The 24,984-nt window shown below is 45.3% G+C and overlaps 2 protein-coding genes across 3 annotated transcripts; both read left to right on the plus strand.

The window, feature by feature from the left end:
• Positions 1 to 2,110, plus strand: LOC309636464 (uncharacterized protein; the record flags this gene model as incomplete). Its single annotated transcript, XM_082409608.1, has 3 exons — positions 1 to 36; positions 200 to 308; positions 1,593 to 2,110. 3 exons carry the CDS (start codon positions 1 to 3, stop codon positions 2,108 to 2,110), a joined length of 663 nt encoding a protein of 220 aa, XP_082265734.1.
• LAYN (layilin) lies at positions 1,989 to 24,083 on the plus strand. Of its 2 annotated transcripts, XM_082476891.1 has the most exons (7): positions 1,989 to 2,230; positions 5,177 to 5,474; positions 13,110 to 13,267; positions 18,312 to 18,344; positions 18,966 to 19,049; positions 21,307 to 21,409; positions 23,220 to 24,083. In XM_082476891.1, exons 1-7 carry the CDS (start codon positions 2,146 to 2,148, stop codon positions 23,581 to 23,583), a joined length of 1,125 nt encoding a protein of 374 aa, XP_082333017.1. In that variant the 5' UTR covers positions 1,989 to 2,145; the 3' UTR covers positions 23,584 to 24,083. The 2 variants fall into 2 exon arrangements, with proteins under 2 accessions (XP_082333017.1, XP_082333018.1); XM_082476892.1 differs by lacking the exons at positions 1,989 to 2,230; positions 5,177 to 5,474 and adding an exon at positions 7,466 to 7,599.
• Positions 24,084 to 24,984: the final 901 nt, after the last annotated feature.

Consider the following 24,984-nt stretch of genomic DNA (forward strand, 5'->3'; position numbering starts at 1 on the left):
ATGACACCTCTCTGCATTACCAAGTGTAATGGTCAGGTATTGCTGCAACAGTACTGAATAACAAAGTGATCTAAAACATTTATTATTGCTCACATATCTTAGGTCAACGGAGGATTTGACTGATCTAAGTATGGCCAGATAGCTCCGCTTCAGGCTGCAGGGCAGGTCTGCTTCTCGCTACATGTCTGTTGATTGACAGAGGCAGCTCTTCCCCACGTATCTTCTTCGGGATGTACCCGGACCAGTGGGATATCTGAGCTATGTTCCTCTCAGCGAGTGGCAGAGAAGCAAGAGAACAACAAAAACACGTGAGGCCATTACCAGTCTAGGCTCAGAAACTTCTGGCTCATTCTGTTGGCCAAACAAGTCACACGGTCAAACACAAGGACAAAGGATGGGGAAATATACTCTGCCCCTTTAGTAAGAAGAACTTCAAAGTCACACAGTAAAGAGTGTGGTTACAGGGTGGGGTGAAGAATTGGGGTCACTGTTGTAATCTGCATTAGGTTAACTGCATACCTTAATCAAGTCTATCTGGACCAAGGGCCAGGGTGTCAGAGGGAGAACTCAGGGCACAATTTAATTATTTGGGCCAAGGTAACAGCTTCTCTAAGTTATAGCAGATGTTATAATTTTGGAAATAAATCCTTTGCAATTGACATTAAGTGCTCAGCTATCTGCACACTTACATATCTAGTAGCCTTATCAAACCTGCACAAGTTAAGGTAACTTTTATTGTTGCCAAGAGTTAATTGATTTAGGCAAAGAAACTTGCATCTGATGCCAACTCAGGTGCTTCTATTCACCATTTCAGCTCTCTCTTTGGTTGTTTTGATAATCAGGAATTTCTAAAAAGAATGTATTTTGGATGTGAAATGTTCTAATTCAGACATAAAGACAGGCTGTAAATGAACCTGCCATAAACGTCAGCCCTCTTCCTGCCAATGCTGCTGCTTTCTGCAGCAGCAGAGCTTCCCAGTATTACCAGCTGATCCCCAGCCTGTGATCAATCAGGCCTGTTTGTCTAAAATTGCAGTGGCTCAATCTGAGACCAAAACTCAGAAGTCAGTGGCCCAGATGGGGCTTCTGCCATGCTTCACAAGAGCATGGTACAGGGGAAAAGGCAAATCAGACCCACCTTCCAGCACTTAGTACTTTAGTTTTTGGACAGGAGGCTCACTTTATTATTTGAATATAGTTGAAAACATTTTGTTTACAACAAGAAGTAAATGTAAAACACGACTATTGTGGGAGTTTAGAAAAAGGAGCACACATTGAGGGCTGGGTTGGTGAGGAAAGCTTTTCCAAAGGAAATGAGGTCACTCTTTCCTGGGGGAAAAGTGAGGGGGTCATCTCCTTTCTACCACAAGGCTGAACAATCACCTACACCCATGTGCCCTGCAAAAAGTACTATTATTTCCTTGCTGGGCTCAAGGACACCCTTTGGCTTCTGGGAAGTCCACTCTCCTCTCGCCCAGAACTCCAACTTAGCCTCCTCTGGACGCTATCCACGCTGTCCCAAAATTTGCCTGGCCAGTGGTCACCCTGCCTACTTGAGCATCTGTTCTCTTCATCCGCCATTCCTTTCTCAGGTGTAGCCCTGAGTGCCTGGACGGCGGCCTACCGAGCCCTGGAAGGTCTCAGAGTTTGCGTCTCCCAACTGCGGAGCCTAGGACGCTGGGAAATTGGCTGTGCTCCTGAGGAGTGGGGGCAAGATGCGGTCCTGTTTTTAGCCACAGTGCGGTCTTCATCGGATTTCGGAGAAGCCAGTCTCGGATTTCCCCGTCCCCGCGCCCTGGGCAAACGCAGGATTTCCGTGGGAAGTTCCAATTGGGGTGGGGAGCTGGCTCCGCCCCGTGCTCGCTCCCCTCGGGCGGGCGGGGCGTCTGGCGCCGAGCGCGCTGGAGGAGGCCCTGGCGGGGGCGGGCCAGCCGGCGGGGCTGCTCTCCCCGCAGTGACGTCCCAGAGGGCGGAGGGGCGACGGACTGGCTCCGCGCCCTCCCCGCCTCCTCCGGGCGCCGGGTCCGTCGGTCCTCTGGAGATGCTGCTGCCGCCCGCCGTTGAAGTTGCGGAGCACGCCGCTGCCGTTCTTCCCGCTCCACCGCCGTAGCGCCCCGGCGTCCGAAGGCGCACCCGAGCCGGGCCATGCAGCCGGGAGCGGCGCCGCAGGCCGTGCTGGTGGCCGTGCTGCTGGCGGGGCTCCGGGGCGCGACGGGTCGCCTGCTAAGCGGTGAGTGCGCGCGCGCTGGGGCGGGGGCTGGTTCCCGGGCGCTGGGCTGCAGCACTCACTGCACCCCACCTAAGGCTGACCGTCCTCAGGGCCACGGTGCCCCTTCTCTGGCCCTCCGCGGAGTGGGTGGAGGGGTGGCGCCCCTGCCCCACCAGTGGACTTAGCCCTGCGGCGCCCCGTACTTGTAGAGGAGCAATCGCCCGGCTGCTGAGCCTAGCGCCGGTTCCCTGCGTGTCTTGGACCGCTCGAAGTCCGTTCCCCGCCCAGGGCTGCCAGAATACCGAGAGACGAAGGCTAGATGGGGCAGTGAGCAAACTGCCCCAGTAGGCGCCCCCTCGGCCCGCTCCACTGAGAGCGGCGCCGTGGTCCCCGGGACCCCCACGCAGGGCTTGTCCTCCTGTCCCGGGAGACGGTGCGTACAGTAGGCAGCCTGGATCGGCTGTGCCGTGGGAACCGCAGCCCGTTACTCCTGGACTCTTCTGGGGGGAGAGGATGGCAGGATCCAGCGCCTGGAATAAGAGCGCTTAGAGATCGGGAAAGAAGCCTAGTTAGCGCGGGGCAAGCCCCGCCTGACTCAAGGGAATGACTCTCTCTGCTTCCTTCCTCCTGTCGTGTCACTGCAGCCTCGGACTTGGACCTCAGAGGAGGTACAGTGCTCTGGCTCCTTGCCTCTTCCATTTGTTCTGCATGTCGAGGCGAGGGCGGTGCGGGGGAGGGGGGGAGGGCGGCGGAGGGGATGTCCGTTCCCCTTTCTCAGGTTTCCTTGGCAGGCAACAGATTAGCCAAGAGGGATGGAGGAGAATGAAAACCTCTGCTCCGTTATCGGTGCTTCCGAAGCTGATTGAAGGGATCTAAAGTTGGTTTCAGGATGGGGTGGGGTGCAGGGTGGCAAAATGGGAGGGTAACCGAATTCAGCTGTTTGGGTGACGGCTGCACGGGCTCTGTCCTCCGTGGCCGCCCTTCCCCTTCCTGCAAATGAGAGGAGAGAAACACTTCCTGAAGGCAGGGGGACCAGCTGCACCCTGGGCCTTCTTCCAGCTCTGGCTCCCTCTGGCACTCACTGGCTGACTTGGGATGTGTGGCCAGGCTGGGCCATACAGGAAACTCATTTAAGGTGTTATGTTTTCCCTTGATAATCCAACGATGGAAAAGTGGGGACTGCCAGTAAATTCAACTCCACCTTGGGGGTGCCTGGGGCTCATATGTTTTTCCTCTGCTGCCTCATTTGGAGCCACCTTTAAGGACTCATAAAGCTGAGCTGGCCCAGCCTTCTCCCCAGGGAGCATCCCAGCCCCGGCCTCTCTGGCCAGTGGTCCCTAGTCTCTCTGGAACACCTCCTTAGTGAGAATGTCCCACTTTTGAGGCCTCCTAATTTGCTGATGGAGCAGTCCTGTTAGAGTTTCCCTATTCAGCAATAGGAGAAAAGTGACAGAGAAAGGGAGAAGATGCAAAACTTTTACAATTTGTTTATTGAAAATTTCTTTACAAAAGCGATGAAAGAAGAAACTGAAAATAAGAATTCACAGGAGCTTTCCAGATTATCTGTATGTGCTCTGTTCCCATTTAAGCACTGAAAATGCAGTTAACTGCCTGTGGCCTTTTGCTCTGTATTCTGGACAATTTGGAGTATAACTAATGCTATCTGGCTCCGTGCACAGTTACAAAACAAATTAGGAAAATGAGAACTGCGAGAGCTGGGAAGAGGTTCCCAAACCAAAATCCTTTATTCCTCGCTCTGTGGCAGTAGTTCATACCCACAGCCCACAGACTGGCTCTCCACTGCAAGGGATTCCCCTTGTTGAAATCTGGTTTTCACTGTACATCTGGATCCAGAAACATGCTGTGTGTTCCTGTGGGTTAGGAAGCGGCAAGTGTTTCTGTATTCCCGGCACCTAGCACAGCGCCAGGCACGAGCGTACATGCGATACATACTGACTTAACGAAGGAGCAATGAGGCTAATGTTTTGGGTGCAGCACGGCTTTAGGCACCCAGACACAAGCCAGGGTGGTGTGTACTGGTGAACGATTTTTTATCCGTCCTCAGTAGAATCCCATCCATTTGTCCTTGATCGTCTTCAGCCCTTCAGGTGTCAGTCAGATGAGGCATATTACATGGGCTCCCAGTGCAACCTGAGCCTGGGATGGTGTGGGGAGCAGAGTTCAGTGGTTATGGCTGTGACTTTGTAATTAGATCTGGGTTCTGACTCAAGTCATGCTACTGATAGCTTATGTGGCCTTAGCCGGACTAATTTCTCTGAGCCTCAGTTTTCTCATCTGTAAAATGGGGCATAAACAATATCAACAACAGTGGATTACTATGAGTGTTCAATGAGATAAGGTGTGTATGTAAATGCAAAAGCCCTTAGCATAGTACATGACACATAGTAAGAGTTCACTGAACCTTAGCTGTTGACTTTAAGCAAGACCAGTAGCAGAAAACCGCATGGATCTGATGCTTTTATCTTCTGCTTATACCATAGACTGGGTGAATATTCAGTCCTGCTACTGACACATACACAGAGGGTTCCAGGGCAGAGGAGCCCACACCTGACTTCAGAACGCCTCTCTTACCTGAAGGAACCCCCAAACAGAGATAACTCACTTTAAGCCACACCATCTCCTGAGACTCCCTAATGGCATGAAAGTGTTATTTGTTTGCCTTTGAGTGAAACAATAAATCTTCATCTACCTCTCTTTTAAAGATTAATTTTAAATGTCTGCTTTTCAATAATCTGTAATGGAACAAACAAAACATGGAGTCTAAGTCACTGTATCTCCATGCTGGAAGGGGTATTAATTTGCTCTGAGAGCTTAATGACACTACAACAAACCACTGATGAGTAATCAGAACTCCTGCTGAGGGACAGCTTCATTCAGATGCCTCCAGGCATACCTGCTCTGGTATGTCGGGGGCACTAACATAGGGAGGCTTCTTTTTTTCTCTAGGTCAGCCAGTCTGCCGGGGAGGAACACAGAAGCCTTGCTATGAAGTCATTTACTTCCATGATGCTTCTCGAAGACTGAACTTTGAGGAAGCCAGAGCAGCCTGCAGGAGAGCTGGGGGCCAGCTAGTCAGCATCGAGTCTGAAGATGAACAGAGACTGATACAAAAGTTCATTGAAAACCTCCTGGCTTCTGATGGTGATTTCTGGATTGGGCTTAGGAGGCGTGAAGAGAAACAAAGCAATGGCACAGCCTGCCAGGACCTTTATGCCTGGATCGATGGCAGCCCAGCAGCATTTAGGTAAGTGTGTGGAACTCACAGCAGCAAACTCACTTGATGTAGCTCCACAAAGAGGCAGGCTGGATCCACGGTGCCAGTCAGTGGGGAAGAGAAGGCCCAGCCAGGCAGAGCCCTGAGGGGATAGCAGTACTGGCAGAGCCACTGACCAAAGCAGTGGGGCGAAGGTGGTAAATCAGCCTTAACCTAGGCCCAGAGAGCTCTGTCCAGGAGGGTGGCCCAGAAGCATTGCTTCAGTGGCTCACAATGCTTGAAGTCAGTGGTTCTGGCTACCTGGCCTTTTGGACTAGAACCCCAGTGAGAGATTTTTTGTAAATTTTTATTGGAGTGTAGTTGATTTACGATGTTGTGTTAGTTTCAGGTGTACAGCAAAGTGAATCAGTTATACATACACATATATCCACTCTTTTTTAGATTCTTTTCCCATATAGGCCATTACAGAGTATTGAGTAGAGTTCCCTGTGCTATACAGTAGGTCTTTATCAGTTATTTATTTTATATATACTAGTGTGTATATGTCAATCCCAATCTCCCAGTTTATCCCTCCCCCCGCCCCCTTACACCCCGGTAACCATAAGTTTGTTTTCTACATCTGTGACTCTATTTCTGTTTTGTAAATAAGTTCATTTGTACCCTTTTTTTAGATTCCACATATAAGCAATACCATATATTTGTCTTTCTCTGTCTGACTTACTTCACTCATTATGACAATCTCTAGGTCCATCCATGTTGCTGCAAATGGCATTATTTTGTTCTTTTTAATGGCTGAGTAATATTCCAGTGTATATATGTACCACATCTTTTATCCCTTCCTCTGTTGACGGACATTTAGGTTGCTGCCATGTCTTGGCTATTGTAAATAGTACTGCAGTGAACATTGGGGTGTATGTGTCTTTTTGAATTATGGTTTTCTCTGGGTGTATGCCCAGGAGTGGGATTGCTGACCCAGTGAGAGATTGAAGGCTTGTGGGGCTGAAGGGCTCCAGACTGCAGGAAATTATGATGACTGGCAAGAAATTAGAGCCAAGATCTAATTCTCTGGATTGACCAAGAGGGGACTTAAGGAAGCCTGCAGTTTGTGGGGCCCTTCTAAACCCACAGCACTGGACTCACTTCACACACCTGCCCCCCAGCACCATGGCATTGCCATCGTCCCTCCTTAAGAAAAGCAGTGACGTGGAAGAACGTCAAAAAATATCAAAATTAAAAGGCAGACATAAGACTGGAAAAATGTTGTAAGAAATTTAACAGTTATGATCTTTTTACAATAAAGAGTTTGTATAAGTCAAAAAGCACTAAAAGTTTATATAAGTCAGTAAAACCCCAAAAGATAAAGGGGCAAAAGACCTGAGCAAACAGTTCACAAAATAGAAAATCTAACTGGTAAACAGTAATATGGGGAAAACATTTAAACTCATTTTCAATCAAAAGAATGAAGATTAGAATATATCTTTATTACCTATTCCATTCAAGACAGCGTGAAGTTCACCCATTATGCTGTTCAGATCCACACCTTCATCTAAGTTCCGGGAGTCGTTCCTCCAAGATTCTTGTGGGCCTCTCTCCTGGGAGAAACTTTAGAAAGGAAGCTTAGGAGGAACTACACTCCCCACCACTGCAGCTGGTCCCAGTGCCACGACTGATGTTTATTGACCCCCCCTCCTCCTCTGTCCAGTCTAGATTCCCCTCACCCTCTGTTCGGGGAGCCTCAATGGCTCTCTTACCTTGTGGCAGGACCCAGGCCCTCATCCCTGAAGAGTGTGAGACCTAGTCAACTTGCACTGCTTAGGCTGGAGTGATTTCACTTTTCTGTTTACCATCAAAATTGGGCACATGAGTACCAACAGGTACCCAAGTAGATAAGCTGGGTGTCAAACATATCTCTCCCTGCCTGTAACAGCCGAGATAACTTCGCCTCATGATTAGGGTCCTGCAAAGAGAATGACTCCTCTTCTTGCCTGCTGGTCCCTGGACACAAGAATCCCCAGATGTCCAAGTGGCAGCCATTGTTCATAGTTCAATAACACTCTTGCTGTATCTTCTGGTGGAAGGATTCCCCCAGAAGATACCAGGACCTCTAAACCCACAGAGCTCAGCATTGCAGAGACAAGAAACACAAATTCCCCAAGTAAGGACTACCAGCGAAGGTAAGCAGGGCTACTCCTCCTTTCATAAGCTATGGCTTTACGAAATGTATTTCCTAAAGAATAAGACCTGAAAGTCAAAATTACTTCTTCATCCATGGGCTGCAGAATGGATGTTGTGGTACCAGGCATGAAAACGACACTAATCTCCTTGTACATCTCCATTAGAGCTCTTGGGTGACCAGGTGCATTGTCAAGGAGCAGTAATATTTGGAAAGGAATCTTTTCTTCTGACAGTAAGTCTCAACAGTGGGCTTAAAATGTTCAGTAAATCATATTGTAAACAGTTGTGCAGTCATCCAGGCTTTGGTTTACCATTTATAGAGCAAAGGCAGAGTAGATTTAGCATAATTCTTAAGGGTCCTAGGATTTTTGGAATGATCAATGAGAACTGGCTTCAACTTAAAGTCACCAGCTGCATTAGTTTCTAACGCGAGTCATCCCGCTCTTTGAAGCTTTGAAGCCGAGCATTGACTTCTCCTCTCTAGCTACGAAAGTCCTAGATGGTATCTTCCATTATAAGGCTGTTTCGTCTACACTGAAAATCTGTTGTTTAGTTTAGCCACCTTCATGAATTATCTTAGCTAGATCTTCTGGATAACTTGCTTCAGCTTCTACATCAGCATTTACTGCTTCACCTTGCATTTTTCTGTTACAGAGAGGCCTTTTTTCCTTAACCTCCTGAACCAACCTCTGTTAGCTTCAAACTTTTCTTCTACATCCCTTGGCTCCCAGACCCCAGAATACTCTTGGATGACAAAGGATGATACAAAGGTCAATGATTCAAAATGTGCACTGCATCTTGGAGGGTGATGCCTTATCCTCACAGAGTATTGCCTCTAAGCTAGTGCTTCAGCTGTGTTTTCAACAAGTTCATCCATCACTCTGTCAAACTGGCAGCTTCAGGATGGGTGAATATGTGATGTGACTAGTAAATACCCTGCCTACTCCCACATCTCCTTTGCTATAAACTAGGTTTTTTGGTCTGATGAGATCTTATTTGGAATTCTGTGCTGGTAGATCAAAGACTGTGTAAGCATTTGGATAGTGGCGCTAAGGCCTTGGGGCAAGAAAGGCAAACCCATACCCAGATTGTATGTCTATTCCTATCAACATGAATCATTGCCCCTTTCAGGATGGAAGGAGTCCAATGTAGTCAACTTGCTACCAAATTCTAGGCTGGTCTCTGTTCCCAGCAGATTGGATGTTGGGCAGTAGCTAGATCAGCCTTGGTGAGGGAACGGCTACTGTTGAGCCCACGCATGGCCTCCATCCCTGCCACCATGGCTACCCTAGTATGTGTCTCTTATACCAGCACTGGGGCAGCTGATAACAGGCTGGCTGACATCAACTGGCGAAGTCATTTTGTCTCCCTGGTTGTTTAGTGCCTCTTCCATGCTAGAGGCTTTTCGGTGGGCTTTAACATATGATAGATTTTCATACTTTACACCTACTCCCATATGTCTATTCACATCACTCTATCCAAGAGCTCCTTGTCCCCAGTCTTCCACCCTTTATCCTTTTAGACTCCTAATCAACTGGCCAAGCTCTTTGCCTTTACCCCTGAGTTTTTACATGGTCTAATCTCTAATAACTTCTCTTTCTATACTAAGTGGTTAACTAGGTATATCAACTAAGCTCTGGCCATTGGGAGGATGTTTCCTTATCACTTGATCTTTCAGAACCACCTCTGAGTGGGACTGTAGTACAGCTGCTGCCCATTTGGAGTTGTACCCCCATGTTTGGCTGACCTATCCATGAACCAAGCTTAGGCTGCCTTTATCAGCTAATCGTAAGGGATTCCTTTATGCAGCTATAGGTGTAAGCTGAGGGACAGGCTCTGGTACAACAGTGGTAGATGTCATGGCAGTCTGCTCTACCTGTTCATACAGTGCCATCTGGTCCTAAATATACCTCTTCCATCTTGTAATGAGTTGATTCTAGGCCTGCCTAATCTTTTGACTAGGTATGTCTGACAGTGTCTCTCTTACATTAAGCAAGTTGGATTGCATGTTCTCTTGGTGGTCCTTGCCTAGTAGCAAGCCAGGAGTTGCTTTGCAAAAGGTGATTTTTTTCTCATCTATAGATGATATGTCCTTGCTGTAGAATCTTAAGGGTTTGCACTGTGATTCTCTCATTGGAGCTTGTACAGATTCTATATGGCATTATTTTTCTCACCACTGATACCTCTAATAATAGGGTCTGATGGATCATATGGCCCAAGTGGGAAGTCTGCTTACATCACAGCCTAGAACTGCTTCAGTCCTTTTCTACTTTGGACCCCACTCAGAGACACCTATCTTTCATGTCAACTGGTATATAGGCCAGAGCAGTATTCCCAGGTGTGAAATATGCCACCTCTAGAACCCAAAGAGACCTACCACACGCTATGCTTCCTTCTTAAAATTATTGCAAGACGCTTCAAATTATTGAGAGATGAAATAATTTGACCTTTAATTTGAAAGGGGTGTTCTGGCATTCTCTAGATCACTAGACACCTACACAGTTTCATGAAGTAGCAGGCCCCTGAATCTTCATAGCGTTTACCTCCAACCCTTGGAGGACTTGAGTCTTACTAAGGCCTCCAGTCCTTGCTCATCTGGTTCAATTAGCATGATGTCAGCAATATGGTGGACCAGTGTGATTTTTTGCAAGATATCCAGGCAGTCTCTTTTCACATCATATTATGACAGAGGGTAGGAAAATTAGTATAATCCTGAGGAAAGACCATAAATGTATACTGATGTCCATTCCAAATAAATGCAGACTGTTTTCTGATTCTCTTTCTGATACAGGTGAAAAGAATGTAGTCACCAAATCTGCATATTAGGTACCCAAGGACATGTTAAGCAGCTCTAGCAAAGATACCACAAATGGCATAGTAGGTGCAATTGAGACTTCTACTTGGTTAAATTTGTGCTACTCCAGTGTCATCCTTCAGGATCTGCCTGGTTTTTGCAGGAGCCAGACTAGTGAATTATATAGAGATATGACAGGGAATACCATCCTTGCATTCTCTAGGTCTTTAGGAGTGGCACTACTTTCTGTCATCTTCGCCTGGATAAGATATTGTTTTCTATTTACTATCTTGGAGAGGATAGGGAAGAATGCAGTTTCAGAGGCTTCCACTTGACCTTCTCCACTATTATAGCTCTTACCCCATAAGTTTTCAATTCATATATTTTAGGACTGGGGAATGACCACTGGATGGGTCCACTGTGAGCTGGTCCTGATCTCAGAGAGAAAGCAGTGAGTGGTCCTGAAGAGAGATCTTAGTCATCTGCCCAGGAATTGAACCTGGGTAGCCTGGATGAAAACCAGGAATCCTAGCCGCTAGTCCTCCAGGGGCTAGAGGCCAGAAGCAAAGTTCCCCTAGCTCTTACCCCACTGGAAAATGCATTTCTCAAGGAGGCAAAAACTATAAAAGCAGGTACAAAGTTTATTATTAGAGACACAGCATAACATGTGGCAGAGCACACAGAGAAGCAGTTCGTTTATTTAAGACAGAAGCAAGGCAGAAATACACACCCAGAGAGAAAGGGTTCGGGCATCCTCTGTAATGAGGAGGAGTGCGGTAAAGAGGTGATTTAAATCACTAATGTAGGACAGTCCTTCTGGGTCTTTGTTTACCTTTGGCCAATTATCTTCTTCTTTCACACCTGACCAGTCCTAAGACCCTCCCTAATATGCATGCGCAACTTTTTGCTAAGATGGATTCCACCACAGAGGCCTGTGGGGATATGTCCACACTTATTATGGGGTGGCGCCCCCTCCCGTTTTGACCCTCAAGGAGCCTTTCTGTGCATGTGCAGACAAAGAAGTTTTCCTTGACCTCAGGAGTAGTCATCTTATCTCTTTATTCCTGCAGAGCTCAGCTTCTGCCACTAGCTTTGTCCTTGGAGTGTCTGGGTGAGAACAAAGCTTCAATTTTATTCCACTTGACAAACACCAGCTGTCCAGCCCAGGGGCCCATCTATCTCCTACTTCAGTCCTGGGCCAGAACTCCATTTAATACTTGGCCTCAATATGCTCCCACTCAAAAGGGTAGTCTTAATGACACTTCAAGGCTTTGGGTATCAGTGTTAACTTGCACCCTGTGTCCAGCAGTCTTTGTAATATTTGGGTATTCCTCTTTCCCCAGTGTATTGTTACTTGAGTAAATGGCCATAGGTCCCTTTGGGAGAATAGAAGAAATTACCATGTGCACCTACTGTGGTGTTGCAGGGTCCTTCCTCCTTCTAGCAGTGAGTTCCAAGCCTGAAAGCTGGCTTAAGTCCAGAAACTAGATGCCAGGCATAATATTCCAACCATTCCATCATCTGTGAAATAAAATAACCTAAAGCCATAGGGCCAGTGGGGAGGAGAAGAGACAAGCAGGAGGTCTACCAACAGGGTTGGAAAATTGCCTGGAGGTGACTAATGAGGTGCAGAGCCCAGCCCCAGTCAGGATCTCCAGCTCTCCAGGCAGTGTACAAGCAGCTTCGCAAGCTCAGCTATCATCCAGGCAAATTCAACCCAGTGGATTCAGCAGAGGATTTTCCTTTCGGTGAACCGCAGCACAAGACTCAAGCAGAGCCATATGAGGGTGCTACACAGAGAGCTGTCTCCTAAGGAGGGGCTCTGACACGAGCTAGGCAGAGCGGCTCATCTAAATAGCCTGAGCATCAGGGCAGATCTGGGCCCCCGAAGGAAACTGCTTAGGTGAGTAACCAGGCGAACTACAAAGCCCAGCCCTGAGTCAGCACATGGGGTGGGTGCTTGCAGCATTTAAACTATCGATGGAATCTCAGGCTTTAACCTGGCACCCACATATCCAACTGGGTGGCAGCATCATTTAATTTCAAGTACCATTGGGGCTGCTAGTGCACCCCGCCCAGGAGCTAGGGAGACAAAGACAAGAAATCAGGTGGCAGAGGCTGACAGAAGGGCTCATCAGCCTGATGAAGTAGAAACAACTTAAAACCTGAAGAAGACTACTTGGGCCTCCTGCTTTTGCCCCCACCCCATCTCTTGCTTTGAAGCCTCTCCATGTTGGAAAGTCTTGCTCAGATGCTTGAATTTTCTATCCGCTCCTCAGAGCTAGGAAGGCAGCTATGGCTGTTGAAAAGCATGGGGAGATGGAAACAGGGCAAGCTCTGGATGAGATAAGCCATGCCTCTCTCAGTGCATCTGATTTCTAAAAAAAGAGAAACAAAACCCAGTTAGCCAAAAGCAAAAAAGAAATAAGATCATCCAGACTGGCCCTGCTGGCTGCTTTTTCTCATAATTTCTTTGCAGACCTTATATGGTAATATATTCCTCCCTGCAAAGGCAAATGTCAGATGATTGATTGTGATGTCCGTATTAGAAAGCGTGGTTCTACTTACTGGAAACACTTCAGTTCCTCCCTGTCTCTTAAGCTCCTGGCTCAGTGGAACTTGATAGGAAAACAAAGGCTTTGAAGTCTTGTGGTATCCTTCTCCAGTTGCCTCCACTGTTGACCCCTTTCCTACAGGAACTGGTATGTGGATGAGCCTTCGTGCGGCAGCGAGGTCTGCGTGGTCATGTACCATCAGCCATCAGCACCCGCCGGAATCGGGGGCCCCTACATGTTCCAGTGGAATGACGACCGATGCACCATGAAGAACAATTTCATCTGCAAATATTCCGCTGGTAATGAATCCTCTCCCAAGTTATATGGCTGAATTCTCAACCTCCTCTCTCATTTCATAAGCAGCTGCTGGTTCCAAGAATTTGTCACGTGGTCTCTGAGAAAGCTTGTTGCAAATGCCAGCAGTGTTAAACATTGGGAGTTCTTGTGAAGGGAGATGTAGTGACACTTCCTCACTGAGGAGTAATTCTAGCACAGGAGAGGGGTGTTAGATGCTAATAGAAGGGATGAAGAAATGAAAGGGTCTAATTTATGTATGATAAGGCAAGAATTATGAGAATTCAAGAAACAAAAAGCCCTCCAAGTGGACAGTTATAATTCTTATTCTTTCCGGATATGAGGTTGTATGCTGTAGGAGCTTGGAATACAGTAAGTCCCTACATACGAACCTTCAAGCTGCAAACTTTCAAAGATGCCAAACTACGTTTGCATGTCCAGTCCCGTAAGTTAGTTCACGTGTCTGGTGTACATTGTCACATGCGCGCATCCTCTACAAGTGCTTGTGCTTTCGTGTACTTTACAGTACTGTATAGAGTATAGGGGTACAGTATCTTTATTTCAAGCCCAGGATGTCCTGAGGCAAGTGTAAAAGCAATGGTGATGTAGCTGGTACTGTACTGTACTGTAAGATTTAAAATGTACTGTACTGCAAGATTTAAAATGTTTTCGTTACGTTTTCTGTTTGTTTTTTATGTATTATTTGTCTGAAAAGTATTATAAGCCTATTACAGTACAGTACTATATAGCCGATTGTGTTAGTTGGGTACCTAGGCTAATGTCGTTGGACTTAGAAACGTGCTCTCCGAACAGAACTCGTTCATATGTAGTGGACTTACTGTAAAGAAGAAATATGAAAGGAAGCTGGCCATTGTTCCTGCAAGTCTTCTACCAGCCACGTGACATTATTTTCTGGGGCTTGAAGGAAACAGAATAATGACCAGAGGAGGTAGATGATAAAATATATCAATTTTACTGACACTGGGCAGATAGAAGTCAATTTGATTAGCAGGCTTAAACTCCTTAGGGCACCCTCTAAATGCACGCCTTGCAAATTTAATTGGCGTTTGCTTCTAAATCTGTGAAGGGTTTTGAATTGGCTACAAGCCTGTAGTCTCACTGTGCTGAGGTTTCCCAAACTCCTCCATTATGTTGGACTTCGATCTAAACGTGAAGTGACTTTTGATCTGTTACTGAAGTTTCTCACCTCCCTGAAGCCAACTGCTTGACCCCAATTCTGCATCCTTTCCTGACACAAGTAGAATGACTTGTTAGTTACATCTATTGAGGGACTAAACAATCCTGTCATTTTTAAATTGTCGGAATTTGACTGTGCTTTTGCTGCTAAAGTTGTTTTTCCTCCCTCTTTACCCCTTCGGATGAATTCTCTCCAAAGACCTGGCCTTCCCCACCATACAGAGTTGTCTCAGGCAGGGAGGTTGCAAGGACAGAGGCTGGCTTAGCAGGGCACATTTTTAGAGCAATTAAAGCAAGGCACTTGTTACAAACTGGCTGCCCCATCACTTTTGTTCCTTATATCCTATTATCTCCATGATTTAAAATGTTGTACTTCTTAAATATTTTTTGAAATGTGAGATTTTGACATTTGTTTTCATAGCCTTTCACTTTTGGACTTTGAACCTAGTTAGGTTTTTTTTTTTAATCATAATCTTTATTAATTTTGCTACTGCCTGATTTAGACTGAGTCCTGGCAGGAAAAAGATGGCCCACTCAAAGGGTTTAATGAGAAGAGTAAAGTAAAATGATGTTTGCCAAGGTGTGGGCACAGAGCATGAGATGGTGAAGTGCCCAGGAATTAGCTACAATGGGAAGTTGTTACTACCCCTAGGTTTCAAGGAGCAAGGGGAGGGACTCCAGAGAAAGCTTGGAGTCATGGAAGAGGAGCCACCCAACAGGAGCTGTAACCAGAGAACACAGCTACTGTCAAACCACAGTGACGTGGGAAGGGGGCCTGGGGAATAACTACCAGGACCCCTCTCTTCTCCTACCCTCTAATCTCCTGCTTCTGCCTCCTACTGGTTAAGTCTAATCAAGAACCAAAGGACAGACTTCCCTGGTGGCGCAGTGGTTAAGAATCCACCTGCCAGTGCAGGGGACATGGGTTTGAGAAGGTCCGGGAAGGTCTTTCCTGGTCCGGGAAGATCCCACATGCTGCGGAGCAACTAAGCCCGCACGCCACAACTACTGAGCCCGCGTGCTGCAACTACTGAAGCCTGCATACCTAGAGCCCATACTCCGCAACAAGAGAAGCCACCGCAGTGAGAAGCCCACGCACCGCAATGAAGAATAGCCCCCGCTCTCCCACTGTCTGCAACTAGAGAAAGCCCGCGCGCAGCAGCGAAGACCCAACACAGCCAAAAAAAAAAAGAGCGAAAGGACAAGGGGGCCGCAAGACACAGTCCATAGACGTCAGCCTCCCAGGACACAGAGAAGGACCAAGAATAGATCCAGCAGAGAGAAGTGGGCACACGGAGAAAGACTAACACATTGCCTTTACGTGGCCCCCCTCCTCAGGATAAGTTCACACACCTCAGCACGCCATAAAAAATTGGCTTGATCAGACCCTTGCCTGTCTCCAGCCCCAGTTCTTACCACTCTTATTCCCCCCCCCCATCCCATTCCCCTCTGCCCTCTGTGAAGTTCCCCAAGAGCTCTTAACTGCTGTTTCCAGTGCTTGGAACACCCTTCCCTCTTTCCCGGTCAGCTCATTCTCAGCCTTCAGGTTCACGTTAAACATCACCTCTCATCACAACCCAGTGCAGTAGGTGATCCTTGATGATAATGATGATGATGACAATGGTGATTTTCTATAAGGGGCGTTTTTAGGACAATCTGCAGAATTTGAATAAGATCTGTAGATTGGTTAATACTATATATATCAATGTTGATTTCTTGGTTTTGATAATTGTACTATGGTTATGTTAGAGTATTGCCCCCCCTCCCATCTTAAATACACACTGAAGTATTTAGGGAGTAAAGGGTAACTATGACTGCAACTTATTCTCAGGAAAAAAGTTATGGATATGTCTGTATGTGAATATATATATGTGTATGTGTGTGTGTGTGTATAGATTTAGATATAGACTTGTAGATATAAATATATAGGATATATATAAAGAGCGAGACAGAGAATAATTATATAAATGAAACGTGATAAAATGATAACATTTTGGTGAAGGATACATGGGAATTCTTTGTACTAATCTTGCAAATTTCCATAAATCTGAAATTATTTCCAAATAAGAAGTTTTAAAAAATCACTTCCTCTGGGAAGCATCCAGGGCCCCTCAAAACTAGGTTAAGTGTTCCTCCTATGAGGATCATAACACCTCACACACACAGTACTTTAACTGCCTGTTTACAGGTTTGTCCCCTTCACTATATGGTTGGCATGAGGTCTGGAAATATACATGTTTGACCAGTTAATCCCTGCACTTGACGGGCTAGGGGAAGGTCACCCAGTATGGTTGCAACAGGATGGCACAACATCCCATTATACCAGAGGGCAAGGGACAGGTTGAAAGATAGCATCTAAAACTAGATTTGACAACATGACCACATAGAGTAGGTGGCATGCTAGCCAGATCTGATCACTTGATTCCTCCTGGGGTGTGCTAAAGGCATAGCCGCATTCAGTGGAAATCAGAGACAAATCATCTGAGGCCATGTGTCACAGACCATTGCAGCAACTGATGGAAGTGCTGCGTTAATTTGCCATGTTCACTGCAGTTTTGCCCAGTGGATTGAACTATGGAGGGACAAGAAAATGACTACATCGTGTAATGTCTTTGAATATATGATGTATTGCAATATATCACAAAATTAATGTGTTAATATTCTCCTGTACTTCCATATTTTATTGCCATCCTGTAGAATATAAGTTCCTTAGAGGGCTGGGACTACTTTTCACTTGCTATTGTATCTCTAATACCTAGCACAGAGTTTGTCTCCTTGTGATTTTAATTTTTCATTTGAATTTTTTAAATTAAAATCCCAGTTCAGCTACTTATTAGCTGTGAGATTTGAGCAAGGTGTTTAATCTCCCTGTACCTGAGTCTCCTTGTGTGCAAATTCAGAACAGCACTTACCTCATAAGGCTATTATCAGGATAAATTGTGTTTGTTTTTAATAAAACATTTAGAGCATGATGCTGTTTCTATCATATAGCAGACATTTTTAATAAATAAATGGATTTGCATCATCTCTACACACACGCACACACACCCACACACGATTAAAAGTTTCCTTTCTGAATAAAACTTCAGAATAGCTTTGACATCCTGGCCTTAGGACTGTGAATTCTAAAATTTTGACCTTATGGACCCTGACGCTATGATCCCAGAGCATCTGATCAGCGTAGAGTCACCGCCAGTACAAAAGGCTGACACACTTTCAGCCAAAAATAAAAACATTGATGTAGGTTGTCTGTGCAGCCTGACTCTCCTGAGGTTCTTAGAAATATTTTAAATGACTCGTGTTCTAGATCACCAGGCTCTGCCTTGGGGCTGGCCATGGTCTACTTAGTCCCGGGCCACTTCCACTGCTTGGAGATCAGTGTTTGTTGCTCTAAAATATCCCCAATAGGAATTGATCAAATGTCTTGGATTGCTTTACAACAGTTCAGGCCTGGGTGTAGCCAGGGAGGAGTGGGGATTATTGTTGAAAGCAGATTAGCCATACGTTCCTAAGAGTTAAAGCTGCATGATGGTACATAGGGGTTCATTATACCGATCTTTCCACTTTTGCGTATATTTGGAAATTCTCATATTTAAAACTTTCAGTTTTAAAACTAAAAAGTTTACTTTTTAAAAAAGAAAAAAGTGCCCAAGTAAAGCTGAGGAAAGGCTAGTCTTTGTGCAGAAGAGATTCTTTGGACTTACTAACCCGGTTTCTAGTGTCTGATAATACTAAATGAAATTTGTTGGACAACTGAATGAACAGATAAATGGATGCCATGCTCTGGCCAACTTCATTCAGATGGCATGGAAATTTACTTATTACTCTCATTCTTGTTTCTTTCTGCTATAGAGAAACCAACAGCTCCTTCTACAAGGCCTGGAGGTAAGACTGTCAATTGAGATTTGAGTTAATTTGGGCTGTTTCACAGGTTTAGAAGCATTTCATAGGTTTAGAACCACATGTTCTTTAAACCAGATTATTCGGCAGAAAGACCACTGGTGTTAACCCTGACCCTTTAGACAGGTATATGCCACACCGGACGTGACCAGTAGTTCATTAATCTCACTAGCGTTGTCTTTCTCTCAAATATCTGAAAAGTAATAGTTGCAAATTCAGTTTGGGATGTTACTTGTCATTACTGACAATATGAAAGGAATAATCCAATCTAATGATCCAAGAAGCAAGTCAAACTGATAATTTATGGTCCTAGAAGTGAGTCATTGGCCCTTCCCCTTGGCACTTCAGTACTTTATGGTCCTTGATGTCAGCTGCCTGCTGGTTGTGTCCGTACATGAATCTTGGCAGCAAGTCTCACCAGAAAGATAAAGACAAGTAAACCTCTAGGTCAGCAAATTCAATTCTTTACTTCCCTGTGTTTATAAACGGCACTGGTCACAATGCTGGTGCTTTTTGGCATCCCACCCTGAAGCTGGTAGGACCTCAGAGAATATCTGGATTTTGATGCCTTTCTCCAGGTTCTAAAGTGCATGTGTCTCTCTCCAGGTGAAAGAACAGAGCCAGCAATGCCCATACTTCCAGAAGACACAGAGAAAGAAGATGCCACAGAAACACTGAAAGAAAGCAAAGGTATGTACAGAACTCTCCCAAAGAAAAATAGATAATAGGACTCTCTTGATCACAAATTCCCCATGATTATATACCCTACTTTGTTCTTTCCCACAGCAACTTAAAAATGGAACCAGACAGAGCACTTGTGACTTTGTAAAAACTGCATTATATGTTAGATTTTGTCAGTGAAATACACAAATGGAGCTATCCTAAGACAATTGGGGCGATTAGACAAGACAGGAGGTAAAAAAAAATCTGCATGAAGACAGACGAGGCTTGAGAACCTCCCAGAAGTTGTTTGGGGGGAGGGGAACTAGAGAATGGATGTAGAGAAATAAGAGCAGAAAGACCCAGGCCATGATTAATATTTCTTTACGAGACAAATAGAGGCAATGGACATAAAAGATAAAAGAAAATGGAGTGATAAATTGGAGTGCTAATGGACTTTCAACCTCAACTCTCACCTTGAGTTTCAAGAGGGAGATCAGGGCTGGTTACTAGACTTATCATGGTGATCATTTCATAATGTATGCAAATGTCAAATCAGTATAGAATACATCCAAAACTAACATAATATTATATGTCAACTATATTTCAATTAAGACAAAAAAGAGAAAGATCTGAGTTTTTGTCACTGGGCAATTTTTTAAAAAACACTTAATTTTTCAGTTTAGTTATTTGCATAATAGAAGTAATAACATTTTTCTCACCTACCTGAGAGCATTTCTGTGTCCATAAAATGAAACAGGATATTACAGTACTGCAATTCAGTTGTGACACTAGTCACCCCATGTTAGCACAGACCCTACAGGTTAAGGGCTCAGTCCCCAGCAAGACTGCCCTCACTTCAGATATCAGCCACAAGTTAGGGGTCCCCAGGCCACCCACACTTCTAATCGACTGGCTACAATTCCAGGGAGTGCCCATGACCCCATCACGTTCAATCATTCACTAGAACAACTTACAGAACTCAGGAAAACACTGTACCTATGACTATGTTTTATTATAAAGGATACAGATCTAGGAGCAGCCAAATGAAACACATACAGTAAGGTCTGGGAGGGTCTCGAATGGGGACTCTCTGTGTCCTCTCCCTGTGGAATCAGGATGCCTAATCACCTTCCTGGCAAATCAACGTGTTCACCAGCCAGAAGGCTCCACTGCGCTTTGGTGTGCAGAGATTTTCTTAAGGTCTCATTACGCAGCACAGTTGATTTGATCATTGGCTGTGTAACTGAACTCACCCCCTAGGCCCCACCAGCCCCCATCCTGAGACATCTCTGTCAGTATAAACTCTGATCTGGTCTGAAGGGCTCATGGATAAGGAAGTTACTCCTATTTCTGAGAAATTCCAAAGATTTAGAGCCTCCCGCCCAGGTACCAGGGACAAAGCCCAGTCAAATTCTTTATCATACAACAGATGTAATGTGTGAAAATGCTTTTTAAAAAATCCAAAGTTCTGTGCAGCGGTGGGTGGCATTTTTATTGCTCATTGTTACTACGGTGGTATTTAAAGTAGATTTTGTTTTGAGGTTTCTTTTTGGTGGTTGTCGGGTTTCTAGCCTCACAGAAAAACAAAGCCACAGCCTCTGGATGGTTGGGAATCTTAACCAGTAGGAGTAGGAAAGGGCTCAGTCCCCAATCATTGATTCCTCCCAAAGCCCCTTGAGGGAAAATTCTCTGGTTCTAAGACTTAAGTCTTAGGAAAGGTAAGAATGGTAGATCTCTAAGTGCCCTCCACAGTCACTGCTCATGGGCCCAACCGGATCCAGTTTGCAGTCAGAAACGTGGGTAAGGCTCTACAGTCTGATTCATGTGTTACACGTGACCTTCTCATTCCTGGCAATAACACGGAGACTTCTGGCTTGTTTCTTTTTACCTCCCTCTCCCCAATCCCACCTTGGAAACTACTGTTTCTGTCCTTAGAGTCAAAGACATCAGCACCCCCAAGCAGCCTCAGCTTTGTTAACAAAGAGGAAGAACGAGAAAAGAGATAATCTCTTTCATCTGAAAAAAATGTTTAATTAACAAAACTGCCCATCTTGTATTTTGCAAGAGACCCAAAAATGTAAACTTCTTTTCTCTCTATTACTTCAGATAATAGGACAGGTAGAAAAGCCTCATTTATTGAAACTGGAAGACTTTGCTCTCTGGGTAACTATTTCCTTCCAGAATGCGCTCCTTGGAATGCTCTGTGTTGATTACGCTTTTTTAAGCCTGTTTTGAAGCACACAGAAACACCACTAATGCTGATAATGTGTGCTTTTCTTTGCAGAAGCTGCCTTGAATCTTGCCTACATCCTAACCCCCAGCATCCCCCTTCTCCTCTTCCTTGTGGTCACCACAGGTGTATGTTGGGTTTGGATCTGTAGAAGGAGGCAAGTAAAACCTTCATCATGTAAACCTTTGTGTTTTCTGACCTCTTCAAGATTTGGACTTCATTAAAAGCCGTGGCAGCTCCAAGAGAATCACTCCTACAGATTTGAGAGTAAATTTTCTGATGGGCTCAGGGCACTCAGAAGTACTAAGCATTGTGCTTAGCTGTGATTAAGAGAGTGATCTTACATTCTTTAATTTTTGTGTGTGTGGAAGATTTTAAACGACTTGAGGGGTGAGACCGTGTTATTCATCTGTGCATCCACACATCACTCAGCAAAGTGCTCTCATGCATGTATGTGCTCACTCCAGCAATGCTTGTTGGGTGAGTGAAGGAATGGATAGTGAGCCCTCTGAAAACGACTGTTCTAAAGCCTGGCAAACCACTGACGCTAAACCACTTAATTCAAAATGAAATAGCCAAATCCTTTTAATTGACTTTTAATTGAATTCACAAGTGTAGATTGCTACAAAATAGCTGCACTAAGTAGCCTAAAGCACCTCTGTTAGAGGATCATGTGCCACCATTTTTGAGGTAACCAGAGGTCTTCTCAGCTACCTTTTTATCCCCCATCATCATGGTCTACATAGAAGAAGGAAAGCAAAGGTACAGCTTAAGACTTGACTCCCTTTGATGACCAATTTAAGATAAACTAGTAAGATTCCAATGTAGACCCTACTTCATTTAATAATAACTTCCTTATAGGATTATTAGAAGAATTAAAGCAGTGAATATATACAGAATGAGTATATAGTAAACACTCAAAAATGTTATCTCTTCCTATGATCATTTTCATTAGTTAATTCCTTTTAACCTAAAAGTAGAATTCAGTTCAAAAACTTGCAAATATATTTTCTAACTGCTTAGTCTGTGGTTGGGTCTTGATTTCCCTCCCTTATCTATCTATTTATCACCTCACCACAATGTGGGATTGTGGCTTTGAAGCTGGAGTCTATCTCAGGGTTTTAACCATTTTTGTGCCACAGACCCCTGTAGCAGTCTGGTGAAGCCTATGGATCCCTTCCCAGAACAATATTTTTAAATGCATAAAATAAATTACACTGGATTACAAGGGAAGGAATAATGCTGTTATATAGTTTAGCGAAATATTTCCAGAAATGAATGTGAAACAGTAATACACATGCTCCTTTATTAATGCTTCTTTATTTAGTGGTGAGTATAAGTATCATAATACTGAAGTAGAGATGAGCATAAAATATTTTAAGGTATCTTAAGTAATAACTGTGATGTGATATGAAAATATCTATGATTTCTGTTGGTGAGCAAGTCAAGATATTACTAGTGGGAATTCCCTGGCGGTCCAGTGGTTAGGACTCCGTGCTTTCACTGCCGAGGGCCGGGTTCGATCCCTGGTGGGGGAACTAAGATCCCACAAGCCGAGTGGTGCACACAAAAAGAAAAACGCAGAAACAAAAACAAAAACAAAGAAAGCTATTACTACTCAGGTTAACTGCCCACATTCAAAACTGAAGGACAAGCTCAATTTCACTTAGAGATGGATTTTTTTAAATGCGGTATTTTCCCCCATGCAATTCTATCCATGGACCCTCTGGAGGCTCTGGGGATCCCAGAATCAACACCTCCGTTCTGTGCTCTGTCAGCAGTGAGTGATAGATATATAACACTTTCCTCTTTTATTCCCACCCCACCCAAAACCTTGACCTGTAGGTTGAGGCAGGTGAGAAGCGCAGCGTAGTGACTGCCCAGAATGACCCCCTCCTGCCTGCACAGGGGCACAGGGATGTTCTCAGTCCCCTTGTCCGCTGAGCCCTGGTTCTCTTTACTCCTAGGAAACGGGGGCAGCCAGGCCCCAGCACGAAGGAGCAGCGCCCCGCCTGGCCCGCTCCTCAGCCGGGGAACAGCCCGGACCTGGAGGTTTACAATGTCATACGAAAGCAGAGCGAAGCTGATCTAGCCGAGACCCGGCCGGACCTGAAGAACATCTCATTCCGAGCGCGCTCGGGAGAGGCCACTCCTGACACCATGTCTTGTGACTATGACAACGTGGCCATGAACCCATCCGAAAGCGGGTTCTTGACACTGGTGAGCATGGAGAGTGGCTTCGTGAACAACGACGTTTATGAATTCTCCCCAGACCGAGTGGGAAGGAGCAAGGAGGCCGAGTGGGTGGAAAATGAAATATATGGTTATTAGGATGCACGATCGAACCCTGAACTGACAAGAATGGGAAAGAAGAGAGAAGCAAAAGTCTATTTTCTATAAGGAGATCACTCAGAAGGTCTGTGAAAGTGCTCAGATCAGGTCCTGGGGGCGAGCATGAGAGCCCCTGTTGGACCCGCACTTCGGGCTATATCCCTTATCCCAGTCCCTCACCTGGCTGGAACTTCTGAGAAAGCACCTTGTCCGGCGTCTGGTACATAATAGAAAATAAACAACTGATTGTTACAACTGACTTTCAAGGGACAGTGCTTTCACTGGGTGGGTGGCGGTGGGGGGAGCTGCCGTGGAGCCTGGGAAACCAGCGTCTAGGTTCTGTTTCTCCTGTTCTATACAGCTGCAAGCATCACCACAAAGAGAAAGTACAGAATCTTTTCAAAGCCCGCCTGTGCCAGCCTCGAGCTGGGCTGCGCATCAGCAATTCTTATATCTATTTTTTTCGAAGAATCAAATCAAATAAAAAGCAGGAAACAGAATGTTAGTCAGTCTGTGTCTACAGCCCTTCCTCTGCATGTGGCCTCTGGGGACCTTTTTTTCTTTTTCCTGACATCCAAACGTGGAAATATCTAATTTGGAAACACTTTAGAAACTGAAAATGAAGGTTGAATCTAGGCTTCTCGGCTTATTGGTGTTCCCAGCCCTGTTAACTGCACGTTGTTCTGTTTGTGTGTTTGTTTTACTGCAGCGTCAACATAGCATTAGTAATAATGCTAATGAGTTTACCTTTTTGTTTTCGGGATCTGACTATTTCAAAAACTTTTGGACTCAAATGCTGAGAAAAGTCACCTAACGTCAGTCATTTACCAGATGAAGTTCTGAAGGTCATTGTTTAAATCACCAACAACATCCCTCTATCAGCTTAATAATCTTATTATTTTAACCATTCCTCATATGTCTTGTTTTCGAATAGTCTGTAACTTTGCCTGACACATGGAGCCCCAATCTAGACAGAGTAAGCTCGTCTGGGTCGGAGCAGTATCAAATGTAGTGGATTCTAGTCAGTGCCAAGTACCTGCCTTACCGAGGCAGGGCGCAGGGTGGATAACAAAAACATTATTTATGCCTGCTTCAGGGAAGTGTGTTCTGTGGCGTTAACAGTACTTCAAGCAAAAGGAGTGACCATATAGTCTGAAGGACTGATTCATTGTCCAAAACACTGAGGTTCCCATTTTGCATCAGACTTCCTGGCTCTGTGATCTGTGCCTTTATCCGCCCCTGTTTCCCTACGCTCTGGCCCCTACTAGGCTGCAAGCTCCATGAAGGTAGGGATCCAATCTGCCCTGCCAGCCGTGTACCTCCTGCACCCAAGACAGTGCCTTGCATAGAGTAAACCATCAATACTCGTCGGATGGATGAACAGTTCCTCTTTCAGAGTGA

Source organism: Balaenoptera physalus (assembly GCF_965194825.1).
Source record: "Balaenoptera physalus genome assembly, chromosome: 10".
Classification (NCBI taxonomy): domain Eukaryota; kingdom Metazoa; phylum Chordata; class Mammalia; order Artiodactyla; family Balaenopteridae; genus Balaenoptera; species Balaenoptera physalus.